At 36.6% G+C, this 26,753-nt stretch overlaps 1 protein-coding gene across 6 annotated transcripts in view; it reads right to left on the bottom strand.

Moving 5' to 3' along the window:
* TMEM131 (transmembrane protein 131) overlaps positions 1–26,753 on the bottom strand; it is a 238,590-nt gene that overhangs the window by 46,338 nt on the left and 165,499 nt on the right. For 5 of the 6 annotated variants that reach the window (XR_001823702.2, XM_017524072.2, XM_017524074.2 and 2 more), the window contains exons 9-25: positions 25,143–25,293; positions 24,989–25,045; positions 23,705–23,766; positions 17,627–17,735; positions 14,367–14,475; positions 13,405–13,558; positions 13,142–13,312; positions 11,867–11,977; positions 11,648–11,782; positions 10,379–10,483; positions 8,935–9,021; positions 4,512–4,664; positions 4,337–4,412; positions 4,039–4,156; positions 1,887–2,025; positions 1,663–1,772; positions 1,130–1,196 (exon numbers count right to left, since the gene is read on the bottom strand). Coding sequence is in view for 5 of the 6 variants with exons in the window: in XM_017524072.2 (XP_017379561.1) it covers positions 1,130–1,196; positions 1,663–1,772; positions 1,887–2,025; positions 4,039–4,156; positions 4,337–4,412; positions 4,512–4,664; positions 8,935–9,021; positions 10,379–10,483; positions 11,648–11,782; positions 11,867–11,977; positions 13,142–13,312; positions 13,405–13,558; positions 14,367–14,475; positions 17,627–17,735; positions 23,705–23,766; positions 24,989–25,045; positions 25,143–25,293 (1,914 nt within the window). In the remaining variant the exon portion in view is untranslated. The remainder of the gene's footprint in view (positions 1–1,129; positions 1,197–1,662; positions 1,773–1,886; positions 2,026–4,038; positions 4,157–4,336; positions 4,413–4,511; positions 4,665–8,934; positions 9,022–10,378; positions 10,484–11,647; positions 11,783–11,866; positions 11,978–13,141; positions 13,313–13,404; positions 13,559–14,366; positions 14,476–17,626; positions 17,736–23,704; positions 23,767–24,988; positions 25,046–25,142; positions 25,294–26,753) is intronic. The other variant, XM_017524076.2, reaches the window with a different exon arrangement.

Below are 26,753 nucleotides of genomic sequence, written 5' to 3'. Positions count from 1 at the left end.
AAAAAAAAAAAAAAAAAAAAAGCAAAGTGAAAGGAAGTTTCGGTTACTGAGCCTTTTAGATAACCTCCAGTAACATTTGTTACATTGGCATTTTACAGATAGGAAAAGCAAAGCACAAAAAGATTCCCAGAAAGGGGTGTGAGGTTAGAACACAAGACTGTATAAACTTCAGTCTAGTGTCATGTCCCAGCCATTATTCAACAGAAAAAAAAATATAACTTTGACTATTACTTATGTAAGCTTGCCTTAAAGACAGGCTTATAAAACTAACTATTCTGATAAGGATTTGGCTAATATATGCCTTACAGATTAAAACATGAAGCTATGGGAAAGAATACAGTATTTCAAGAACTACAAGGGATCTGGTTTGAAAAGGCTCATAGCAATTCCTGATCAGCAATGACCACATAATATGATGGTAAGGGAAAGTCTTCTGGAATCAGAGAACCAGATTTGAATTTGGCCCTGGGCAGAAGGGCATGGTGGCCAAAAGGCTTTGACCAGTTTGAGGGGGCTTTAGCTCCAAGTGTTAAGCTCCTAACACACACCCTTATATTAAGCCTTATTTAATAGAGTGGTGAGTGATTGCTCAACCTGGCCTGAATGATAGAAACCAGTTTGGTTCCCAGAACAAATCAGTTTATGTACATGTTTATAAATATAAGATTATCTATTGACTGAAAACCATGCACGTTACCGTGCTAAGTACGAACACAGCCAGTAATGGGTTTAGCATTCACGGATGGCTTACAATTTAATTACAAAGTATCCAGAAAGAAAATTTAAATGACTGAGCTCAGTATTTTGATGCTTAATAAAAATCAATTATGAATTAATATTTACCTCATCTATATATTCTCAGAATTTCTGTAGTAATTATTACAAACCTTCATGGACTTAATGTTTATTGCCCACAAACATGAACCTTTTACTCAATGTGCCTCACTCTGATCTAAATCCCACCTACTCTTCCTGATTTATTTGCCTCTAAAATAATTACTAGACTGCTCTGACTTCTTCAGTAGCTTACCCTTCAGACAAATTTAAGAGTAGCTTATAATTTTCTTTCACATTTACACTGATATTATAGAATAATTTCTTTGGAATAGTATGAAGTTTGAATACTTACACTATTTCTGAAGACTTGAAATTCTAGTGTTCTCAAATCTATCTTTGCCACCTTACTCAAGTTAAACCTAAAACAAAAAATGTACACATACTGATTCATAAGCAACATCATAGTTAAATGGGTTACAGAGTGATTATCAGGTGTGTACTTTATTTTCAAATTATCGTCTGGCAGGTTTTGAGATCAATATGACCAGATTTATGGCCTTAAAAAAATTAAAGCCTACAACTTATAATTAATATTTTGTTCACTTTTTAAAACTAAAGTATTTGAAAGGTTTCATGTGCTTTCTCTTTATAAATTTTTAGAAGGGAGTTCCACATTACTTTTTCTTGCCTTATATTGAAAGTTTTTCTGGATGTTTCACACAGTGTCAACCTAAACCTGCCTAAAATCTTCTCTCAACCTTATAGATCCAGAACTCCTCTAATTCAAATCTATTACTGAATGAGCTGCAATAAGGCTTTTTAAGTGAATAAAATACTGATTTAAGACTACATAGAAACATTCTGATGATCCAAAGCAACACTTACCTTGATACTAACTTATCTACAAACACTGAAGGGTTGGAATATAAAGCCAGAGGAATAAACTGAACATACACAGGAACATCTGCAGGATTTTCTAAAATAATCTCTTCTTCCTTAAACAAAATAATGAAACATTAAATGAAAGATTTCTATGGTTAAAGCTAAGAGTAAATACTCTATAACTCTAGTATGTATTTCCAAAAACCAATGTCACTTTGAATACTTACTGAGGAGCAGTTTGTATTAGTAAGTGGAAATTTCAAGTGCCGGGGTGAGCTAAGTATGGAAGGCCAGGAGAGCTCAGCAGTGATTTTCGATATTATATTTTTTTGAAGGTCTGTATTTACTTCAAATATAGCACTCAATCTAGAAAAACAATTTGTAAGTCACTGTATCAAACTGAAATATTTGAGTCTTCTGAACATAAGAAATTCGATTACGCTTATGTACTTGAGAAATTTTATGCTGGTCCTGAAAAAACATGTTTATTCATTATAGTATTTTACTATGCTTGTAATGCTATATGATGTGTCTATACTGGCACAAAGAGTTGCCAAAATATCTGCCACAGATCCTCTGTATTGTTTCTGTACTGAATATGGAAAGGATGATAAATCTTAGGAATAGTACCAATGGCATTAATGTAATCCTGTGTTAGTTTAGAAAAACCTTTCCAAGTATAAATTCAGTAGAAAAAGCTGGTCTATATTAGATAACCTGTTTAGAAAAATTCAGGCATATGCAGGTAACACAGGATGTTACACAGGCCCTAAAGGATATTACGTGCCTAGGGGAAAGATCTAGACATTCACAACCAGGGTGCTAATAACATTTTCAGTAGAACTAATGAGAAGGCAGTACATTGCTTGGCATATGGCTTTTCCCCCTTGATACAAAAACAAACAGAATCCTCACATTCAATGAAGACATCAGTAGACAACAGAGGTAAAACCTACGAAGATTTTGTGCAGATACATGTAAAGCTTTCAACAATATTCAGGACCTCATCTGAATATTTCCCTACTCATATGTGTGTATAAGCCAGCTGCTTAGAATTCACAACACATTCCCAAGGACACATTATAAATGGGGCTAAGATCGCTGGGACTAAACGCTGAAGCATATTTTAACCCCTAACATTATTGCTGTGGTGTTATGACCTGTACCCTGTTAAGAGTACAGGTGTATAAGACTAGGAGCAGAAATCTTCTGTAGTGCGCATGTGACAAAGTAACACAAAGGCAGGAGCAGGGAGAACATCACATCTACTGTGCACTTAGGACATGGTACACAGGACAGACAGGGAGCCCAGGTCTTAGCAATGGGGTGCTGGGGACACAGGGAGGAAGGCAGGCTTTTTGTGGATAGGAGGTGAAGAGGTTCCTTAGCAGCTGACCCTAAGGCAGTACTGTAAGTTATGTGTTCATAATTGGACATTAACATTTGAGGCTTGTCCTTTGTACCCTGTGGAAATACAGGGTACAAAGGAGAGTTTTAATTAGTGTTCTCTCAGCAAGTCCATTAGGGGAAGTCTCTTTTGTATTCATTTTAACCATCTTAAAGCAAACATTCAACTTTCTTTTGCCTTAAGAAACTTTTTATAGCAGAGAGTTCAGATAAACAAGCCCTCCTATTCAATTATGAATGGCTTGAGAATTTACAGTACTCTTAAATGGGAATATCTTGATGCCAACAAGTACATTTCAAATTAACTGCTTGAGGAGAGCAGTTTCTATCAACTGCCATACGGTCATTATTCTAGTCAAATTCCTTTCTGAAGTACACAAAAAGACCAGATTTCTATACTACTAAATCAATACATTTTTGTTTTGGAATCCAGGTGTAGTATTGATTTGTCATTAGAAGTACATTTCCTACCTGCCAAAGAAACATTGTGGAGCCTGTCTGAATGGAGCCCTGTGAGCTCCCTAACAACTCAGCACTTAGAAAGGAAGGAGGTATTGTTTTCACAATAAGCGAACAGACACTCGATCTTGCACCAAGTGTCTAGGCGGGTGTAAACCTAGAAAATGTTTTCCTTGCCTTTAACAGAGGTCAGTGGTAGGTAAAAACTTTCTTTCCTATGCAAATGGATGAGTCTAAGGTGAATACTGTAGTCATCCTACATAAAGACAACTTCAAATATTTTCTTGGAGTATAAGAAGTATCTAAAGCACTGGAGAAAAGAGAAAAATGACAGTATGTATATTTCCAAGCAACATAGTTAAAATGGCAATTTAAGATGTCTCATTAGTAACTTTCTGAAAATCAGGCATTTTTTCTTAGCTATAAAGCAAAATAATATAAGAATAAAATTTAGAAAGCAATATGTTTCAAGCTTGTAAAGATGGCTAAAATAAATAAACATAAACCACTCACCTATGACCTGAATTTTCCTTTATTCCTGTCCAGCTCTTGAAGAGGCTTTGATGCAAATCCCAGTCAGCATCCCACATATCTTCCTGCATGGCTACACCAGGCTGCACTTTGGGTTCAGCTAAAACAAGGAAACATGTTATGACTTATTTAACCTGCATCTATACCCACTTGTCAATTTTCCTTCAAATAATTTCTATAGTAACAAAAGACAGTAATGTACTTTCAAAGTGGCAACCTCTTATTAAAAAAATATTTTGGGGGCAGTGAAAACATGTGGGAGAACAGCAAGATCACTTACATTTGGATTGAAAAGGCAAGCCAACATAGCAATGATCCCCACACTGCAGTCCAGGATCAAAATAAATGTTTGCAATCTATAAAGAGGCACAGGAGAACCATGAATTTCAAATCCACAGAAGGTCATAAAACAAAATATTAACCAATGGGAATTCTCAAATATAACATCTTCAAACCTTTGATTTTTTTCCTGGCTCCAAGTCTTCCTTATTGCCCCGTAATCGTTTATAGTAAAATCGCACATCTTCTGACAAAGATCGTATTTGCTGTATTTTTACCTTCTGTGAGAAGGAATTCATAATATTTAAACTTTGATGAACTATTTTCCCCTGAAGGAAGAAAGCAAAAAACAAACTCATTTGTATATGGTTAAATTTTCTTAAGATAACATACTTTAGAGTAGACAAACATATTTCTAGGAAACCAAAGCCCAAAAGCTATTTTAGAATGTCTATCGGTTGATGATCTCTAAACTGTAATCAATAGCCAAGAAAACCCCACAAAAAAAGAAATTTTTTTTTCTTGCTATGGCATGTTACAGAAAAATCAGGAGGACAAATCTTGCAATCTTGTTGACAATCGATTGACATAACATTCACACTTTCATGTTAAGATATTGAGGATGCCAACAAAGTACAAACAGAGACAGCTCTAAATACAGGGAATGGTCACTTTCAGTTGGGTAAGCAGGTTTTGTTTATATCAAGGTAAGAATGCCCTGAAATAACTGAATTATAAAATCTAAAGCCAAACAGACAAAATCACATTTTTTTCCCTAAAAGTTTTTTCATTAAGAAAAATATATGTCATTTGTGCCAAAGAGAAATTAAACATCTTTTAAAATGATAGGTTGTCAAGTGTCTTATTAAAACAGCATACAGGCCAGGCGCAGAGGCTCATGCTTGTAATCCTAGCACTTTGGGATACTGAGGCAGGCAGATCAGTTGAAGCCAGGAGTTTGAGACCAGCCAGGCCAACATGGTGAAACCTTGTCCCTACTAAAAATACACACAAAAAATTAGCAGGGGTGGTAGCACACACCTGTAGTCCCAGCTACTGGGGAGGCTTAGGTATGAGAATCACTTGAACCTGGGAAGCAGAGGCTGCAGTGAGCCGAGATTGTGCCACAGCACTCCACCCTGGGTGACAGAGTGAGACTCCATTTTAAAAACAAACAAACAACCCAGCACACAGATCAAACTGTTAAATAACTAGCAATTTCTCTTACCAGTCACAAGCTTCTCTCTGTGACAGGGCACCAAATTTTAAATTAAAAAACTAAATGATTTATGTAATCTTCAAGAATTATATTACAATCTTTCTTTTGGCTGAATACAAAATTTTATTTTTGTAGATTCATCCTTTTTTGAAGACGTCTCTAAAATGATTAAACCCACTTTTTAAACATTTGGAATAAAAAACACAGAAGTAAAGAGTGTGCACAGGAAAAAGGGTGGAATGACAGTGACGCTGAGGCCAGTGTTCTTCATTTACAGCCCAGTGAGGCGAAAACACCCAAGAGCCAGCAGAGGGCAGGCATGCAGCTTTGACGCTGATGGGAGCCCTCAGGCAGTCAAGGCACTTGGTGTACTTGGAATAACTACTTCCCTTGTGTCTTGTCTCTCAGGGGTGTGGGGGATCAAAAAAGCTCACAGATACAAACGCTGCTCTCACCAATTCTATGAGTTATGTGAAATGTTTATTCTGGGGTATTGTTTCCAGTCAGCTCTAGTATTCTCCATCTAATAAAGAGATTGACAGGATTTGGTAATATAGAGGTAATTTAGAATTCTGAGCAAGCATCTGGTCCTGTAAGACACTTAAAAATAATCTGAAAGCTTAATCTGAAGCTGTTCAAAACCAGCCCCTCCAAGTCTCATGCTGAAATGTGATCCCCAGTGTCGGAGGTGGGCCTTATGAAAGACGTTTGGGCCATGGGGGTGGATCCCTCATGAATGGCTTGGTGTGTTCTGACCTTGTGGTAAGGAGTTCTCACGCCATTAGTTTGCACAACCACTGGTTGTTAAAAAAGAGGCTGGCACCTCCTTCTCCTCTCTCTTGCCATGCAATCTTTGCACATGCCAGCTTCTCTTCACCTTCCAACATGAGTGGAGGCAGCCTGAGGCTCTCACCAATGCAGATGCCAAGGCCATGCTTCCTGTACAACCCCAGAACTGTGAGCCAAATACACTCATTGCTTTATAAATCACCCAGCCTCAGGTACTCCTTTATAGCAACACAAATGGATCAAGACCAACGTCTTGTTTTTAGACACATGCTTTCTCACTTACCCCACTCATGGGCCTTTTCACTGTGTCATTTTGCTGTCTTCTCAACTGAACTATTCCCTCCCAGGATTTACAAAGAGATTAAAGATATCACTGATCGAGTAGGTAATGGAAGAAAGAAAAATGGCTCTTTCGGATAAATAGCAAAGTCAGGAGTTTTGTATCGTCAGTACAAAGTAGAATGACAGGAAGATGAGGGTTTAATTAAGACCCAAACTTAAATGTGATGAAACTAGTAATTCAAAATTGTTTTTTTTTTTTTTTTTTTTTTAGATGAAGTCTTGCTCTGTCACCCAGGTTGGAGTGCAGTGGCCCAATCTTGGCTAATCGCAATCTCCGCTTCCCGGGTTCAAGTGATTCTCCTGCTCAGTCTCCTGAGTAGCTGGGATCACAGGCATACGCTACTATGCCCATCTAATATTTGTACTTTTAGTAGAGATGGGGTTTCACCATGTTGGTCAGGCTGGTTTCAAACTCCTGACCTCATGATCTGTCTGCCTCGGCCTCCCAAAGTGCTGGGATTACAGTGCACCTGGCCAAAATTTGTATTTTTAAGAAGCTAAATGTTGAATTTAGGTTTTATTGTATAGATTGAGCAGCCCTTATTTAAAATACTCGGGGCCAGAAGTATTTTAGAGTTCATTTTTTTTTTTTTGATTTTGGAATATTTACATATATATAATGGGGTATCTTGGGGACAGAACCCAAGTCTAAATATGAAATTCATTTATGTTTCATATACATTTTATATGCATAGCCTGAAGGTAATTTTATTATAATTTTGTGCATGAAGCAAAGTTTTGACTGATACCTGTTATATGAGGTCAGGTGTAGAATTTTCCACTTGTGGTCTCAAAATGTTTCAGATTTAGGAAGATTTTGGATTTCATTTTTGGGTTAGGGGTGTTCAAACCCACCATTGTCTCCCACCACTAGGATATGAGACACTTTTATGTTTGCCCCGGTATTCCTGAATGGACTGCATCACCTTCTTGCAAAAGGCAGTGTCTTCTCCTGGTTTTCCCATTTCTTTTGTCCTTGTTCTCCAGGCTCAAACTCTAAGCCATATTCCTGCCTCCTCTATCTATACCCCTCCTACTTGTTTCTGTATGTCCTAAAGAGTCTGTAGGACCTCTTTAGGATATAAGCACAGTTCAAATGATTCACCTGCAATGTCTCTTGCCTACATTCCCTCTCCATCATTTGTTCCTTCATCCATACATTATGTACTTGTCTCTTGCCTACATTCCCTCTCCATCATTTGTTCCTTCATCCATACATTATGTACTAAGTGTCTGCTATTAGTACATACTATGTACTAAGTGTCTCATCCCTTTCCTAAAGGATCTCAGGCTCTCACTGAGGAGGCCAACTTACAAGGAAATGTTTATAGCACAATATGAGGCTTGCAACAAGAGGGGTAATTTCAAAGTATTCTAGGATTACACATGAAACAACCAGTACTGTTGAGGAGTCAAGAAAGCTTCAGAGAGGAGATGACAATGGAATTGAATCTTGAAAGACACACAGGAGTTCTTTGAAGGGAGGAGAGGAGGAAGGGCATTCAAGGTGGAGAAACAACGAAGGCTTGGAGGTATAAAGGGACTTTATTGCCTCTGCCACAGCTATATGCTCAAACCTCCTCCTGGCACTTCTCACATGGACTCTGCCCAGTCTGTGTGTTGGCCTCCAGGCACTCTATTGTCACTTTCATCTGTATCCTCTATTTTTTTCTGCAGGGAGCCAGTCTTTAAAGCTCAGCTCTGATGATAAGTCTCTGCTCAAAAACTTCATATTCTTATGCACTTAAGTGCATTTAATTTTTTTACATGTTATCACCCTAACATTACCATTCCATTTTCTTAAAACTTTTCTCCATTATTGCCAAACTGGACAATTCACTATTGCCTGAACCCACCTCAGACTTTACTGACTCTGTATCCCTGTTGAGCTTGCTCCCTGGCCCTGGATTCCCATCTCCATCTCTGACAGAAGAAATTCTAAGCTGGCTCCCACAGCCCCATCAAAGAGATGTGTATTTCCCTCACAGCACTTATTTTCACTCCTCTAGGGCAACTTGTACATTCTGCTTTATAGCCCTGAATTGTGCGTCCATTTCCCTTTCTAGATAGAAAACTTTTTGAGGAAAAGGACTGTATCTCTTTATATCGTCTAAAGAACCTGGTATACTGTCTTTAAAATAAATGACTAACAAAGAATAATTGACTTTACTGTAAAATTCTAGGAACACAGAGGTAAAGGGAAAGGCAAAAAATGAGCAACAAAAAAATATGTGTATTAATGGTCTTACTGGAAAGGAAGGTGGAAGAACAACGTGCTTAGGGAAGCAGGTCAGTGAGCCTACTGCAATCACAGCCTTCACAGGGATTGTCAGGATCTGTGGAGTCAAGAAGATGACAATAAGTATTTAAGACTTAGCCTGCTCTTGACAACTACTGTATTGTATTCTGGGGTTAACCTAATTTTGGGACTTGTATTGACAATAACAAGCTCCAAACTAGTATTAAAATCACCCATAGATACTGTTTAATCTGTCCAATGTACTTATTAAAAGGTAATGAAATATAACACATTTCCATGGATTTCTCAGTGATTCACTGAAAACATGTAAAAAAGACTAAACAATGGGGAAGGAATAAAGCAGGTTTTAAAAAATACAAATATTTTTGAATTTCAAAATACCAATAATCTATAAGATAGATTTCAAAAAAGAAAGTCAAATTGTACTCCTAAAACAATGTATGTAAAATCTGGCATTTCTAGTTATATAGGGCTCTATTTTTTGATATAGAAATAGACATCAACCTAATTTTAAAAAGTGCACTGAACATTCTAGAGTTAGAATCCCATCCCATACTGTAACTCACAAAGCTACTTTTCTAGGATATTCTTCTTAATTCTTATTTTCACCCATATTAACAAAAATTTATCTTAAATCTGAAATGTACTTATTTATGTTGTGAGTGATAACTATGAATTCCTCATCTTTGGAGGTAACCTGACATACTCTCAACAAATCATTTTTTATTAAATGGCCAATTCTGTTTATTTCATAATTACATTTTTTTTTTTTTCAAATGGAAGTTGTTTGTGCATACTGAAAACATCTATGAGGGCAAAGGTGGCAACTTGTTGAATTTAGCAGTGCTTGACTTCCCTAAGGGCTTTCAAATATAAAATTGAAAACATTTAGGTTTGGCAGAAATATATCCATTCAAAATCTTACTGAGTGAATAATAAACTCCACGGAGAATATTTTAATTAAAAGCTTAAATAACATTTAGTCCCTTGACTTTGAATGACTTATGCAAATATAAATGTGAGGACTCAAATTAAGACATGATCTCCTGATTTCATCCTCCTTTTCAGAAATGTTAGGCCCTGACTGCTATTTATGATTGCAGGAACAATTAGAGATATCTAGCTCAGGACATTCAGGCTCTGTACAACGATATAACCATTTGCTTAAGCAGGTTTCTAACAAAGCAATTCTAAATGTGCTAAAGGCATTTTTCTGAAGTTGCTTTTTAGGTTAGGAGGTTTGGATTTTATTATAAAACTAACAGACTATAAATACCATTTTTCTATAAACTACTACTGAAATCTCAGTTTTTAAGGTATGAAAGTGGTAAAATGTAACTTTATGAGTAAACTTAATTCTTTGCTTTCATAAAAACAAGAACTGACTTATTCAGAAAAACTCCACTGCCACGAATCCGCAATAAAGTCCTTACCTCATAGTCTGTTGTGATCTGGATGGCTCCATCATGAATCCCCTCTAATTTTTTTGCAGTAAGTTTGACTCTGAAGACTGCAAAATAGCCTGAAGCTAATGTAACCTGTAGATAGTAGAAATACCATTCATTAGCCTTGTTAGTTGAAGTTTCCTATTAAAATGGAAATGAAGGCTATAGTGACAAAATGACTTCAAAATCCTAACATACACCAGTATGACACTGAATTACCATATCTCTGTGTACAAATATCTCAAAATAGTGCCCATCCCTTGATATTTCTCTACTACACTTGTTCCAAAGGCCACTGAAAAAGCTGGTTCCTGAAGAGGGAGGGGTGTGGTCCTCTTGCTAATAAAGCTCCTCACTCTTCACGCATGGACCTGTATGGCCAAAGGGGCTGGAGCAGAGGGACACAGCCTTCCACCAACCTTTCAGGCACATTGGAGCCTCGAATGTATACACAGCTGGCTCTGTTTCAAGCTCTGGAATGTTAATATTCATATCTTCAGGGCAGCTGAGGCCGGGTATAACAAAACACCAGACCTATGGCATTCCATGGAAATGTATTTGTCAACACTCTCTGTATATAAGGATATTTGCTTTTCCTTCTGTGAAACTGCCCCAAGGAGTTCTATTCTAACCTGCAGATTGAGATATCTGATACTCCTTCTCACAGAAGGTGATTCTACTTCTTTTCCCAGTAGGTATAAACTCCAATTTCCCCTTTCAGTAGTGGTGAGGGCTGAAACTAATATATTTGTTTTCTCTTGTTTGTGCTCTCTGACAACCAACTATAACATGTTTATTAGACAGTTAGAAATATGTGGGTAGACTCGCAGTGATCGAACAATGTTTGCCTCATTGACATTGAGGTAGTATCTGGCCAGACACATTACTGTATAATTGAAAATATTTTCTACCAATGTTCAGGGCCATCTCTTTTTCCCAGTAAACTCAATGAACACCAGGTTGGTTTAGTACCCATGGGAATCCTCCTGTAATGACATGTGTGTTACAAAAAATTTAAAATTTGTGTGTTATGGAACTTTTTATGAGAAGGCAGGATTTAACCCCTTTGGTTTTCAGTGCCCTCATCATAAAAATAGGGAGTTGAATTATATTGCCTATAAGGTTCTTATAATAGCAAATAACCAACACTATTATAAATTGCATAAAAGTAATAGTGACATATGTAACACAGCAATGGTCTTCCATTTGCAGTTTAGACATCCATCTTAGTTTAAGGAGACAATAAAATTTACTTACCGATGATTGGTCTGATAAAGAGGATTTTTCAAACTCTGGCAGGTTTGAAATTATTGTAGTTCTGTTGCCTCTTTCCATAGCTACAAGTTCTATTGATAAACCATCTCCTATGATATGCCAACTTTTTATAGCCAACTTTAAAAAGAAATGAAAATGATTATCACAACACAAGCATAAAATCCTTAAATGTGACTTCGAATAAAAACAGATTGCTATTACCTCAATTGGATTGCTGTTTATAACTGCAAATAAAATATTACTTGCTTCTGTAGCACTCAGTACTCCAAAATCTATGAAACGTTCCTCTATTTTGGGGGGCAACACAAAGTACTAGAAAGATATAAAAGAACCAGATTAAACAAAAAGTCACATTGATGTAACAATATTACCTCTATTAAAGATGTATTAAAGTTCCCCCAAAATTAGCTGGGCATGGTGGTGTGCACCTATAATCCCAGCTACTCAAGAGGCTGAGGCAGGAGATCATGCCACTGTACTCTAGCCTGGGCAACAGAGTGAGACTCCATCTCAAAAAAACAAAAAGCATGTATTAAAGTTCCTGTGCTTTTCGTATATATTCATAAAACCACACATATATATGACGTAGTTGAGGGCTTTGTATGATGAAAGTCTTTTGAGTAATCCGAATGAAAACAGCCATGGCTTCTGCTGAGCTGCTATTCCTCCTCTGAGGGCACATGAAAGAGGCAGGAAGCTAAAGTACTAGGAGAGGTTAAAGTGGAGCCCTAGGTGATTGGGCAAAAGCATGTGATCTCAGCAAGCATCACCAATGGTCACTCAAACAAAATAACTGAAGCAGGAGCGAGACATTACTAAAGGTCTCTCCAGCTCCAAAGTTCTAATCAGTGCCAACTATTTAAAGGGCTACATTTCTAGATGTCCTAGCTTTCTTTTTATCTTCCCTAACAGTTTTATCTCTCATTTAAGCTTCTTTCATTGATTACTCTCAATACAGCTTTGTTTGGATTTCCTCCACTTGCTTATTTTCTATACCAGGAGTACCTTCATTGTTTCCTTCTGTGTCATATATATCTTCCAACCTTGTGTCTTTACTACCCTATTTTCTACTTTACCATCTGGTTCTCTTCTTTGTCCTGATATTTCTTGGTTTTAGGTATCACTTTCCTACATATTACCCTCTTCACCTTCCTTGTATTCTTTTATTCCTACCTATCATTCTGGATTCCCCATTATTACAATAGTTTAAAAGCATATCCAAGAGAAACCAGAATGTGGAAAAGATCTAAGCAGAGACTGTAACTAGAAAAGGCAACTGTATCATAAGACAGAGCTGCTGGAAAAGGTAAAAACTAGTTACCTGGAGAGGTAAAAATTAACTAGGAGAATTAGATAAATTTGCAGAGCACAAATAATGGCAAACTGTAAGAGTATGCAACACAATTGCCTAATAAGATCTGAAAACATTAAAGGTGGGTAGGGAGTTTAAATGTTAAAGGTAGATAATATACTTACATCTAAAAAGCCTGTGTAAACCCGCACAGGTAAATGAAATTTAGAAGCATTGGTAATAAGTAAAATGTTGTTATCTATGTGCATGGATGATGTGGAAGGCATAAAAAGCAGGGTAAAAATGTATCCTGATTCGTTAGGAAGAATTAAGACTGGTTTGCTGAAGTTGTGAACCTGGGAAATGAAAGGAGAGAAAAAAAACAAAGCGTCAGCATCACCTAGTTGATAGACCAAGGGAAATTAAAGTATAATTTAATTGGACATACTTTAAACATTGTTTTGGCTTCTTCTGGTAGCAACACATCGTGAATGAGGATTGCAAAACTGAAAGTGTTAGTAAGGTAAATTGGCCTTTCTACAGGATCAGCAGGACTATCTCGTATGTGAAATAATGTTGCAGCGTGATCAAATCCCAAATAACTGTTCAAAAAAACAAGAAGAACAAAATAAATCATTTTCATTTCCATGTGTTAATTTAAAATCTAAGTTCGTTATGAGTAATAATTTACATTTAGCATTAGGAATTGTATTAAAGAATTAGAGCTATATTATCGTGATTGACTACATAATTTAAAACAAAATTTAGCTTGCAAAATATTGAAATCTAATATAATCAACCATTCTCCAATGAATGATATGAATCAAACAATTAGAATAAAAAATGTATCAACAGAAAAAGCTTTACTTTACTTTGAAAAAAATCATGTTTACCACTGAAGTGCAAGGAGCTTTGTTAAGATGAATCTTTGCCAAGTTGGGTATTAAACTATTATTGATTAAAGTATAATTGAAAATGAACATGTTACTTCCCATTTATAAAAATTTGTAATTCTAGAAATGTTTATGAATTTATAAAGAAATATAAAGAATTTTGTTTCAAGTGCCAAAATTGTTTAGTAACAGGCCACAATCACTTACATATTATAAACAAATGACAGAAAGAAAATGGTTCAAATGATTTAAATACTATTAAAATATCAGATTATTGAATCATTAAGTCTTCATTTAAGCCCAAATCCTATCATCCCACTTACTCTTTTCTTCTAAGGAAGTAAAACATACACAAAATATAAGGGGTTGTCTCTTTTATAGCTGAGGCTCTTCTTTTCAAATATAATTCCATCAAGTTTATGTGAGCACGGCTAGTATTTCTGCAGGTCATTTACTAGGAAAACGTAATTTGCTGATTAGCAAAAAGTTATAAAACTTATTTTAAAAAGAAACTCACCCATCTAAAACTTCTGCTTGATATGGTATTTCAAGTTTAGAATAACTCTTTTCCTTTGCTTTAACTGTTATTTTCCCAGAAAACTGAGATGGCTTTTTTGCCTTTGATGCTGAAAGGAAGCATAAAAAATAATCTCTGTTACCTTTTACTACCAAAAAGAATTAGTCACTTTATGTAAATTAACAAAATCTTAAAAAAGTTGAGCTTCCAGATTGGCCAACGGAATACTTTTATAGTATTTTAAATGAAACATCACATTTTTCATACAAAAGGGGGAAAATGTTTTATTTTTCCTATAATAAGATATGCAGATAATGAATTAGCCTAGCTGGTGAGCACAGTTCAGGAGGCAAAACACCATATCTAAGCTGCTTTTCTGTAGCCACAGGCTTTGGCTTTTACTTACAGCAGAATTTCTCATCCTTGGCACTGTTAACATTTCAGGCCAGATGAATTCTTTGCTGCAGGAGATGTTTTGCGAAAGTTTAGCAGCAACCCAGACACTATTTGCTAGATGACAGTAGCATCCCTGTGGCTGTGACTACCAAAAATGCCTCTTGACAATGCCAGATATCCCCTTGGAGGCAGAATTACCCCCCACTTAGCCCTGCTGATTTACACTTGAACCGAGTAAGAAGTAACATTTCTTGTATGGCCAAAGTCTTGCTGTATCACTAGTAAAGTAGCATGGTATAAGAAAAGCCAAGAATTAAGAGCTCTTACTTCTCAAATCAGCCAACCAGGAAACTCACGGTATAAGAAGAGATAAATCCCCTCCTGCCATCATATTAAATTGTCCTCACAGATGAAGTAAAATCTTTAGATTTTGTAGCCGTTTTAGATAATCCTGGCTGGGTGCAGTGCCTCATGCCTGTAATCCCAGCACTTTGGGAGGCTGAGGTGGGTGGATCACCTGAGGTCAGGAATTCGAGACCAGCCTGGCCAACATGGTAAAACTCTACTTCTATTAAAAATATAAAAATTAGCCAGGTGTGGTGGCTGTAATCTTAACTACTCAGGAGGCTGAGGCATGAGAATTGTTTGAGCCTGGGAGGCGGAGGCTGCAGTGAGCCGAGATTGTGCCACTGCACTCCAGGCTGGGCTCCATCTCAAAAAAAAAAAAAAAAAAAAAAAAAATCCCATCTTGAATTACAGAAATTGATTCAGTTGGGTCCAATCTAGATACCCATTAGATGGTTTTTTTCAAAGCAAATAAAGAAGCTGTTTATGTTTATCCTCTTTAAAAGACTTTAGGAACACTTCCATTTATGTGAAAAATTCAAATGTGAATTCCGCAAATGTGTGTCACCCAACCTCAAGACAAAAAAGAACAAGGAAATGGTATGACATCTAGTGTTTGACTACGTGCAGGCACAGGCGTTAGATTTAAAAAATTCCCAATTCAGTCTCTTATTTCGCTGCTTGCTCGTTATCTATCTCTGGTGCTTTCAATTTTTCACTATATGTTCTGATTTAAGACTGATTACAAGGGCCACATTTAGGCATTTCATGACATGTTATATTTTATATTTTATATAAAATATAAAATTTTTATATGTTATATGTTATATTTTAGCAAATAAAGTGGACAAAAATCTCAAGAAAATTCAGTTGAAAATCATGAAGAATGATTTTTGGTGAGAAAGATGTTTGATAAGTGAACACTGTAGAGTTAATACATATGTAAGGTGCATTTTAACAATGTTAAAAGTTAAATAAAACACACTTCCTGATGGATTTTCACAGCAATCTCAGAGGTATTTTGTGTGGGGATCTAGCATGGTGGCAGGAGAGGTGAATGGTGGGGGTTTTCACATGATATTAAAAATCCACTTTTAAGAAAGGTAGCATTTGCTCTTAAAGATGCTTTCCCTTTTGCTGTTGTATTTAATTTTATATATTTCTCTAAGAAACAATTATCTTAGAGCCTAAGATCTCAGAAGAACCAACACTAATGATATCACATTTATCTCGAGAAGGGAAACATTCACTGGGTGGTCAATACTGGAGCTAGAGAAGAGTAGCTCTTCACCCTTGCAGAGCATGTGGAGGACTTTCTGGCAAGTATGTGAAGTTCCTGACCCCTAAAAGTTCTCAGGGGTCAGGAATGACCATTAGCTGCCTCTTCCTCTGTAAGGGAAGACAATGTACCTTCTGATACACTGGTGGGCACAAACGGTCTCTCAGCAGCATAGAAGATACTTTACCACAGATGTGGAAATAACTATGGCATTAATTATCTTCTATAATACTATTTCTTGACAACTATATCTTGAAGCATGCTACCTGTGATTTTCATCCCTTAGAAATCATCACTGAGCTCACAGGATGAACCCCGAGGCTACCCTCCCCGCCACAGAACTCTCCACAGTGAACAGCAGGTACAGATGCTCTCATAAACACTGTGTGAAATGTGCCAGTGCCTTCCTATACTCATTGATCAAATACTCTCATCTGAGCTGAGCTTTACCACGTGGACTCTGAGCAGAGGTGGCTTTATCATAAAGCCAAAATTTAAGCTTTATAGTAGCTACTCACTTGCATGAGTGCCTATGAGAAAAGCCCTGTTCAGAGGTTTGGTTCTCATTTAATTGTATATACGGTTAAGCAGCCATTAAGTCATTATTTTAAAAATGTTTTGACAGCAAATTCAATGAACGCTACACTAAAGTAGGCAAAACTGAATAAAAACATGCTATAAAAATGGTATAGTCTGGCTCTATACTATAACATTTCAAGTACTGTATCAAAATGCATACTACACACATTAGAAATAATAGCTAACTGGATAATTCTGCCATGGAGTCTATTATTTTAGCTTAAGCAGGGCCATCTGCTTTGCCTATAAAAGCCAATATATGAAAATATTACAAACAATACTTTTTATTTTTGCTCTCATATTCAAACATGCTTCTGAACTTTGAATATATAGTAACTTCATAACTAAGGCGAATTAAAATAGATATATGTGTAAAAAGTCTAGCCCAGATTATGGAAATGATTCTAATCCTAATGTATTTGCTAATGTTTTTCTATTGCTAATACTGATTTAGCTTTATAAAGTTATGGTATTTTCTCTCATGAATCAATCAAGAGTTCATGACAGTTTTCAGGGGAAAGAAAAAAAAAATCAACCTAAGCAGTAATATAAATTCTAATGGTAGGACAGTTTGGATTTCTATAGTAAGATGTCAATATAGATGCTTTCTAGTTTATCAAAATAACATCACTCTATCAGAGAGAAAAAGGTGAATACTTGCCATCAAAACTAATGCTCGCAACCTTGGTGTATTTACTTTCTGATGCTTTTAATGTAATTGGTTTAAAATGTACCGTTATAGCATCATTTTGTGGTGTAGGTCGAATACTCTGCAAAGAGAACAAAAATACACACATAGCATTATTTCAGTCTAATGGTTCAGTTGCCTTATACTGGAAAGGATACTGGAAAAGTAAAGTGGACTCTAAATTTGAAAAGTTTAACTTATGTTGTCTTTTTAAATGGAGTAGGCCTCACTGGAAAAACTTCAAATTAATGTCATCAGAATATCTTTCTTCTAAAGAAAATGACCAGACGAAAACAGGCATGACAGATTTATAAATGTAAGTACCTGAAGACCAACTACATTGGTTGTGAGTACATAAAACATTTAAAAAAGGTAATTACTTTCCAAATGAATACCTAATTCATTTGGAGAAGGCAACATGGAAAAGACTTATGGATCCCTCTTAAAGAAATTCACAATACTGAGGTAATATCTGAACCATATGATGGTGAAGAATAAACATGAACTTGGAGCTGGTGTCTGAGTGCCAGGGTGGTTTTGCACAATTCATTTCTAATGGCATTTTCTCTTTCTCTCTAGACATGGCTCTGTGAGTGAGGCATGCTGCTGTTCAGGGAGAGGGCTACACTGCTGACTATGAGATTGAGCAGTGAGGCAGACCACAGGGATGTTCGGCGTGGAAGTCAGAAAGCTTACATAAAAACAAACAGGAAAAGCTTGTACTTGGAGAGCATGCTTTTAAAAAATACAGTTTAAGGTACAGTTATTTTTTATTTCCTCACTGACATAAAGCCCTTTCAATTGGAAGGGACTTAAAAGATTCCAACCTCCTTCTCTGTTTTACTAATGAAATGTGCAACATGCTGTTTCAATAGCTAGGCATCAACAGGTCGGACTGAAACAAGGATTCCTGACTCGGTGTAGGGCCCTTCATCTGACATCCTGTTGCGCAAGCATGTATCACAAAATCGTGGTACTATATACAACTCTTGATTTAAAAAAATCTTCCTTTATAACTGCTTTGAATCTTAACCTTGGTCTGAATCCTCTTGGGTTATGTTTATTGAATTTGGAATGGCTTTATAAACTTGTCAAAGCCTGTCATTTCCTGGAGAAGAGAACATTGTCCTTTTCTGTGAAACTTATCAGGCAAGCCCCTTAACAGGGGCACAGTCAGATCCAGCAAGTCACTATGTTCTTTCCCCTGGCTCCCTGTCTGCTCTTTTCAGCCCATTTATAAAGGTAAAATCTGCCTCAACAGAACATTTAAGGGCAGTCTCTTGAAGGTGCATTTCGCACTTGAGTGTGCAGAGAGAGAGAACTATCCCTGTGTGCTGTGTGTGGGATCACAGGGAATGAATCTGATTATATAATAATGATCAAAGATACTGCTGGAGCAGCTCCCTTTCCATTAGTGGGTTAGTCCTGGGCTGTTTACAGGGTCTGAAATGAAGGCCCTAAGGATAGTTCTGTGGGCCTCAGGCTCTCTTGGCATTTTAACTCTTTTTAACTTCCTTCCTTTTTCTTCTTTAAGAACTCCTCCTCATTTGCTTTTGGATCTCTAGCTGGGACTGGGAATGATTTGTTCATATAATACTTTTACTTACCAAGAGCTTGCTGTTATTAGCAACATTTAAAATACAAATTTCTTCATTCACTGAAAGGCGTGTGTGTATAACAAAACAAAGCAGAGTCTGAATTGTAAGACAAACTGCAAACTGGGAAAAGTTCCATTTGGTTTTACTGTACTGTATTACCCATACTAACACTTATTCCAAAGAAAAGAAAATCAGTACAGAAGTATATGTGACAATCCAGTGGCATCACTTTATGCAACAAAAGGATATTTAACTAGAGATGTGAGCTTGAGTCAGCTTCCCATCTACTTTGGGGCTCACTTTTCCCACCTGTAAAAAAATCCTGGCCAGCCACAGTGGTCACACCTGTAATCCCTGCACTTTGGGAGGCTGAGGCGGGTGGATCTGGCCAAGATGGTGAAACCCAGTCTCTACTAAAAACTAAAAAAAAAATGAGCCAGGTGTGGTGGCGGGCATCTGTAATCCCAGCTATTCAGGAGGCTGAGGTAAAGAACTGCTTAAACCCAGGAGGTGGAGGTTGCAGTGAGCCAAGATCACGCCACTGCACTCCAGCCTGGGAGACACAGCAAGACTCTGTTTAAAAAAAAAAAAAAAAAAAATCCTAAGGGGATAGACTATTTTCTGAGATTCCTATCATCTACAACATTTTGTGATTCAATTAATTTTGCTTTTTTTCCTCTGCAAATAAGCCACTTTTATCTTGAGGCCAAGCTTTGTTAGAGACATGATCACATGAAGCTCTGTAGTTTGCAGAGGACTTCCACAGATACAGCTCCTGAAGTTCTTCACTGGCTACTGAATATGATCCAGCAACAATGAAGGCCTGACCATTTTTCAACATACTTAAAGACTAGAAGTGGCAGTTCATCAGTAACAAGCACAACATTTTTTGAGTGTTAGCCTGTACAACACCAAGCCAGAAATAGCTAAGCAAGGATGTTGGTTAACATATAGCCACTATAAGTAGTACGAACTTAAAATAGTTGATGAAAATTTTTTTCATATGAAACATACCACTTTAAGATTTCCCTCATCAGATAAAAACTTTACATTAGTACTGCTACCTTAAAGTATGTTACAGTAATAGCAAATAAATATTCAACTGACAACCCATGTTTTATACAAACTGTCTGAATCGGTCACTTGTTAAGTAATAACAAACTTCTGTTAAGATCCGTTTTCCAGGGAAACAGAAACGAAGCAAACAAACAAGCCCAAGACAAAACACTGAAGTAGCTGGCTCATTCTGTGGCTTTAAATGAGAACTAATACACAATCATCACCTTGTAGTAAGCATATTTATACAAAAAACCTGTTTTATATTAGTGACTAACTATTGCTAACTTAAAAGATAATCAAGAAGTGGAAACACTATGGCAAGATTCCCAGGAAGGGCAGCTCGCAAACTCACCTATGTTCTAAATATAGTTCCAGGCTTTTCTCATGACATTCAGACCCAACTAATGCTCAGTAACCCTCAAGTGAGATTCAAGGGTCCAGAAAATTCTAAAACTGCTTACAAAAGCATTTGAGCAAACAAGGAAAATAATCTTTCAGCATTTAACAATTGTATTTTTAATAATTTGTTTACAAATTCACTAAAGCATATGTTAAGCTGATATTCTGACTCCAATATGTCAATTACCAAAAGAAACCTCATGCAAACATTCCTTTGAAGACATTTCAGGCAAACTTATTCCATCATTTATATAGCACTACTGTTTTGTAAATGTTGAAAAAAGCCATTTTCTCAAAGTTGCATTTTAGACAAACTAGGAGAGTTTGGACCTCTTGTATCCTGTCCGTTAGCAGGTGAGGAACTTATATTTGGAACTGCTTGCTTTAGTAATCCTAGATCTAGAAAGAGAATACATTCCCTGTAGGGGAATGAAAAAAAAAATTGTGCCCGCAGCAACCTCGGTTCGTATCCAAGTCACAGCACAAAAAAAAAAAAAAAAAAGAAAAAAGAAAAATCTCCAGCTTCTAGCACTGCTTAGGAAATTCTAAAAATTCTATGTTTGTGAAATAGAAGGAGGCAGGAACCCTTCTAAAGATGTATCGTCTCTAAGCTTGGTGAATTATGCAGAAATGCTGAAACACACAGGAAGAACCTTAGGAAGTGCTCTTAAAAATCAATTTCCACTGTAGGTGGGCTCACCCCATAGCTGATAAGGTGGGAAGTCTAAATCACCATCATTTCTCAGGCTGACTGCTAAATCAGATCCCAAGTGGTCTCCTTTGCTTTCTGCCCTTCCATGTCTGTAGTTCACTCTCCACAAAGTAGCTACAGTGACCTTTTACAACACATAAATCAGATGATATCACTCTCTTGTTTAAATTCCTGTAACAATTTCCCATTATACTTAGAATAAAATCTAAATATCTCCCGGAGTTCCAGGAAGCCATGATTAAAAGTGAGGTTGATGGGGTGGGGAACCCTGGTGGTCTGATTCACTGCTATATTCTCAGTTCTTAGCATACATAGCAGCTGACATATAGCTGATGTTCATTAAATATCTATTGAATGGGTGAATGAAGGAGTAAATAAGACAAAACTACCAAAACACTGGCAGTTTGGGCTTTCAATATTATAAAAGACACACATATAGGTAAGTACAAATGTATTATATTAATAGAGATACAGATATACTGATATATAGGTTTTTAACAGAAATATTGACTATGCAATTAAAATGATATATTCATAAAGATATGATTGCTAAGTGGCATTATATATCTAATATACTTTCATGTTTCCTGTAACGTTTACTTTTTTGAGACAGGGTCTTGCTCTGTTGCCCAGGAGTGCAGCGGTGTAATCTTGGCTCACTGCAACTTCCACCTCTGAGGTTCAAGCAATTCTCCTGCCTCAGCTTTCCGGTAGCTGATACTACAGGTGTGTGTCACCATGCCCAGCTAATTTTTGTATTTTTAGTACAGACAAGGTTTCGCCATGTTGGCCAGGCTAGTCTTGAACTCCTGACCTCAAGTGATCCACTTGCCTCAGCCTCCCAAAGTGCTGGGATTACAGGCATGCGCCACCATGCCTGGCCTACTTTTGCATTTTTTATAGTTGTATAAGTCACTTAAAAAAAAAAAGCTCTCAGTTTTCCTATTTGGAAAACTAGGACCGCTGCACCTTATAGGATTGTTGTATTAAATAAAGTAGTACATTTATTACATAACAGTTTTAGCATAGTGCCTAACCCAGTAAGAGCAAAAATGTTCACTTACAATGTATCCAAAAACTCCTTAGTAAATAAGAAAAGCACAAGCATGGTACTATTTAATTCCATGTTATAAGTGAACTGAATACTAGTTTTTCATTCAGATTCTTAGGGTTAATTGCCAATTTCATTTTTTCTATAAAATGTTTATTGAAAAAGATATGTTTCAGTTCATTTACTGTATATAAAAAATTAGGCTGGTTTGCTTAGGCTAAGTAAAGGCACCTTCCCAGCAAATCCCCAAATTACATTAGGAGAAATGCTAGGTCAGGTATGAGGAAACTGTCCGTCCCCCAATCCCACTAGTAAGGAAGGTCACTGCGCATCAGAATGTGGTTACCTGGGAGGCCCATCTCTTGCGTCCTCACTGGGGTTTGTATATTCTCCTCTCTCTGGTATACTCCACCAGCTGGTGATAAAATCTGGGTTTGGTCATTGATGGACAAAGGTCCCTTAAATCTCAAACCCACAAGATCTCATTTTATCAGTTCACTGAAGTTTCTGGCATCAGCATAAATTATAATAAAAATGTTCTATTTTCCTATATAATGATTCCCTATATATATATATATCTTGGGGACCTCATCAGGGAGAGATTGTGGGCCAAGGCAAAAATTAGATATCCCTTTTTTGCCTAAAACTATCTAATGGCACCTCCATTCCACTATATGGCCTAAAAGTCACTTATTCTGTATGTATGTGTGAGGGAGACAGGGCTTCAGTTTATAATGTGCTGTCTAGGGTAGCTCAATAGCTGCTAGTTAGGGAGCCTGTGACAAGTGTTAATGGCATTTTACCACTACCTACCATATTTTTTTGCTTATTTTCTTCTCAACTCATCTGACTCTTTTTCCTCTTTCCTGCCCATACCTTAACCCTTATAACCAAATCTGATGAAATCCTTATAACCTGTTTTTATTTCCACATGGCCCACAGATTTTAAGATTTATCAGAATCCACAGGCCTTTTATATGACTGTGCCTGTTTAAGAAGCTCACGAACTTTGGTTCAAACTGACCTTGGAGAAGATTGCCTATTTCTCTCTCATCCTTAAAATCTGGGTGGTTGGGACAGAGCAGGTTTCTGACATCACACTTAGAACCAAAGTGTCACCAGGTCATCACAAAATAGAAATCTTTTAGAGTAAGGGTTAATTATTTTTAACTTTGTCATACATTTAAGAACAAAGACTACAAAAATTAGGAAGAACAGAAGTAAAAACTTACTGTTATTGGTACATCTTTTGTTCCTGAATTTAATAAATGAAGGTTTAAAACCTTTGGTAGATCTGTTAAAATTGAGGAAAAGAAATATTTCTTAAAAAGGTGTGCTTTTTAACCAAGTTAGAATCTTTACCTTATATCAAATTGAAGCTATCAATTTGTGAAATACAATGACATTAATAAAAAGAAACATTAGGTGGTAATTGCTTTACTCCTAAGGACACTGTCTATTCTAAGAACTGTTCCCTCTTAAACCAGATTTTTTTTTTTTGATGAGGCAGAGTGTTGCTCTGTCATCCAGGCTGGAGTACACTGGCACATTCTTGGCTCACTGTAACCTCTGCTTCCCGGGTTCCAGTGATCCTCCCACCTCAGTCCCCTACCCACCCCCTTCCCCCTGCTCCAAGTAGCTGAGATTACAGGCATGTACCACTATGCCCAGCAGACTTTTGTACTTTTTTTTTAAAGTAGAGATGGGGTCTCGTCATGTTGGCCAGTCTGGTCTTGAACTCCTGGCCTCAAGTGATCTGCCTACCTCCACCTCCCAATGTGCTGGGATTACAGGCATGAGCCATCATGCCAAGCCCTCAAAATATTATTATTATTTTTTTTTAGTAAACTCAGACACTACTAATCTTTTAGTTTTCCAGCAAAACATAATGAAGCAATTAATAATTTACAATGTAAAAATATATTAAAAGCAAATCTAATTTTTAAACATGTGGTCTTCAATCTTAAACAATTATATTTTATTATATATAGTCCATATAGATCCCAAATTACAAGTACTCTTAAGTTTTTCCTTAACAAAAATCTTTACTTGGTTTTTAATTTTAGAATTTGAATTCTCTGAACAGCTGCAATAAACTTTTAACATTTTGTCATAATGTAACTTAACAACTCATATCTAAATAAAATCCAAAAGCAAATATTTTGATTTTATTTTACTATTACAAAACAAAAAGAGTCAGGATAACTGAATGGATGGACAACTGGATTAAGAAACTAGAAAACTACTTTCTGTCTCAATTGTCCATTTAGATAACTTCAATTATCCCATGGCCTTTTTTGTCAACCTGGTAAGCAACGCTGCCCACCCCTCAGAGGTATGGGGTATAAACTTGTAAAGGTGCTGAGTCTGAAAAGGAGATTTCTACGAGATCATGCAACCCACTGAGAAATCATGTTTAAAGCTGAATTACAAAGTATAGTAGAGTCATTCAGCACTGAATACAGGGATTAAAAAAAAAAAAAACTCTATAAAGACTCTTTTAAAAGATTTTTTACCTTGTGTTCTTAGTGTACCAAAATCTAACATTTCAGTTGAGGAATAAATTCCAGGAGCTTGGAAAAAAGAAAAGTCAACAATTATTCTTCACTTTGCCAGAGTAAGCTATACTGAAAACAAAACAACTTTCAATTTTATCAGTTTTCCACTAACCTGTTGTAACTTCAACCTCAACAGGAAGGATGATAAACTCTGTGCTGTCTGAAGCATTAGTCTTTATTCTTATGAAGGCTGTGTGATTATCCGCTTCTCTAGAAGAAAAACTGGCTCTCATCACTCCCTTGGTTTCATAAGGAGGAATTTCCTGACAAGTTAACAGATCATAATATAGCACAGCTTTTGTAATGTGGCAAAACCACCATATTTTATTGAATTAAATGACACTGACAGAAAGATGGGTATTTTATATACCTTTAAAAAAGAAATGCATTGTAATTAAACCAATATATAACACACATTCCAATTCTGGATAACTTTAAAATGTGAAAAATGTGCTGTTTAGAATTGATGAAACATGAAATGTAAAGTGGGCAAACTAAAAGAAGTCAAATAATCTGAAAACAAATTGTCAGTTATAAAATCATCATTAAAAGGTAAAACTAATCTACAAAATCAGTTATTTTTTAACATGCTAGTTAGTGGTGCTTGGGTATATAACTCAGTGTTGAGATTTAACCAACAGAAATGTCACCATCAGAGGAAAATACTTTTCTAGGAGTCCACAAGAATCTCCATAAATGATAACCAGCAAGGCTTAGACCCTCTTTCATTGAAACCTAACAACGCAAAGCTTCTCAAGCTAATCCATGGTTTACCAACTGCATTTGTGTAAGACAGCACACATTTTCAGTCCTATAATGAGAGAACACTTACACACTAAAAGGAAGACTTACTGGAAAAAAAATTTTGAGGTATTATCTCTTTCCTGGTTTGAGAACAATATGGCTCGCTGGGGACTGCTGGAATTTCTTCTCTGCACAAATCTTTCAGCTTATTTTAGGAGATCCCTGTGTTCTAGAGCTTAGCGGCCTTCACTTATTCCTACTCCCCTTTTAGTCCCAAAGTAGAAAATGGGTGACTGAAACTCTCTTAGGATTGGAGGGATGGACCATCCACTCCCCAACTCTAGGGATTTGACTTGGTCTACGGGGCTTTTTCATGTACACCAAAATGGGGCTGGAGGTGAGATCACAGCCCATTGGCTTTTTCCTCAGTCTAGGTTTGTAGGAATAAGAATTACTGTATCTTTTTTTTGCAGCCACTAGGACTACAAAAACGTGACGCTATTCTGTTATCATTCTTGACTATTTAGAAATCTGAATTCTTTTACATTTATTTATTAGATACCAATTACATTTGACAGGAAGTTTTTAGTTTTTCTATCTAGAATCACAATACGCACAGATTTAATAGTCTGAATTTAATCCTCATTGTTTTATAGATGATTTTTGCATCAACCACCATAATTTTTTTTTTTTTAAATATATTTTATTGCACTTTAGGTTCTGGGTTACATGTGCAGAACATGCAGGACTGTTGCATAGGTACATACATGGCAATGTGGTTTGCTGCCTCCATCCCCGTCACCTATATCTGGCATTTCTCCCCATGCTATCGCTACCCAACTCCCTACCCCCTCACTTTCCCTCCCCTAGTCCCCCCAACAGACCCCAGAGAGTGATGCTCCCCTCCCTGTGTCCACAACCACTATAATTTCAAGGTGAAACATTTTTATGAAAAGATATAAATGAACTGTCCATTGCA

This window comes from Cebus imitator, unplaced genomic scaffold (genome assembly GCF_001604975.1).
Source record: "Cebus imitator isolate Cc_AM_T3 unplaced genomic scaffold, Cebus_imitator-1.0 Scaffold31, whole genome shotgun sequence".
Lineage (NCBI taxonomy): Eukaryota > Metazoa > Chordata > Mammalia > Primates > Cebidae > Cebus > Cebus imitator.
Note: the sequence above shows the minus strand (reverse complement) of the source record. Positions and strands in the feature narration are given on the sequence as shown.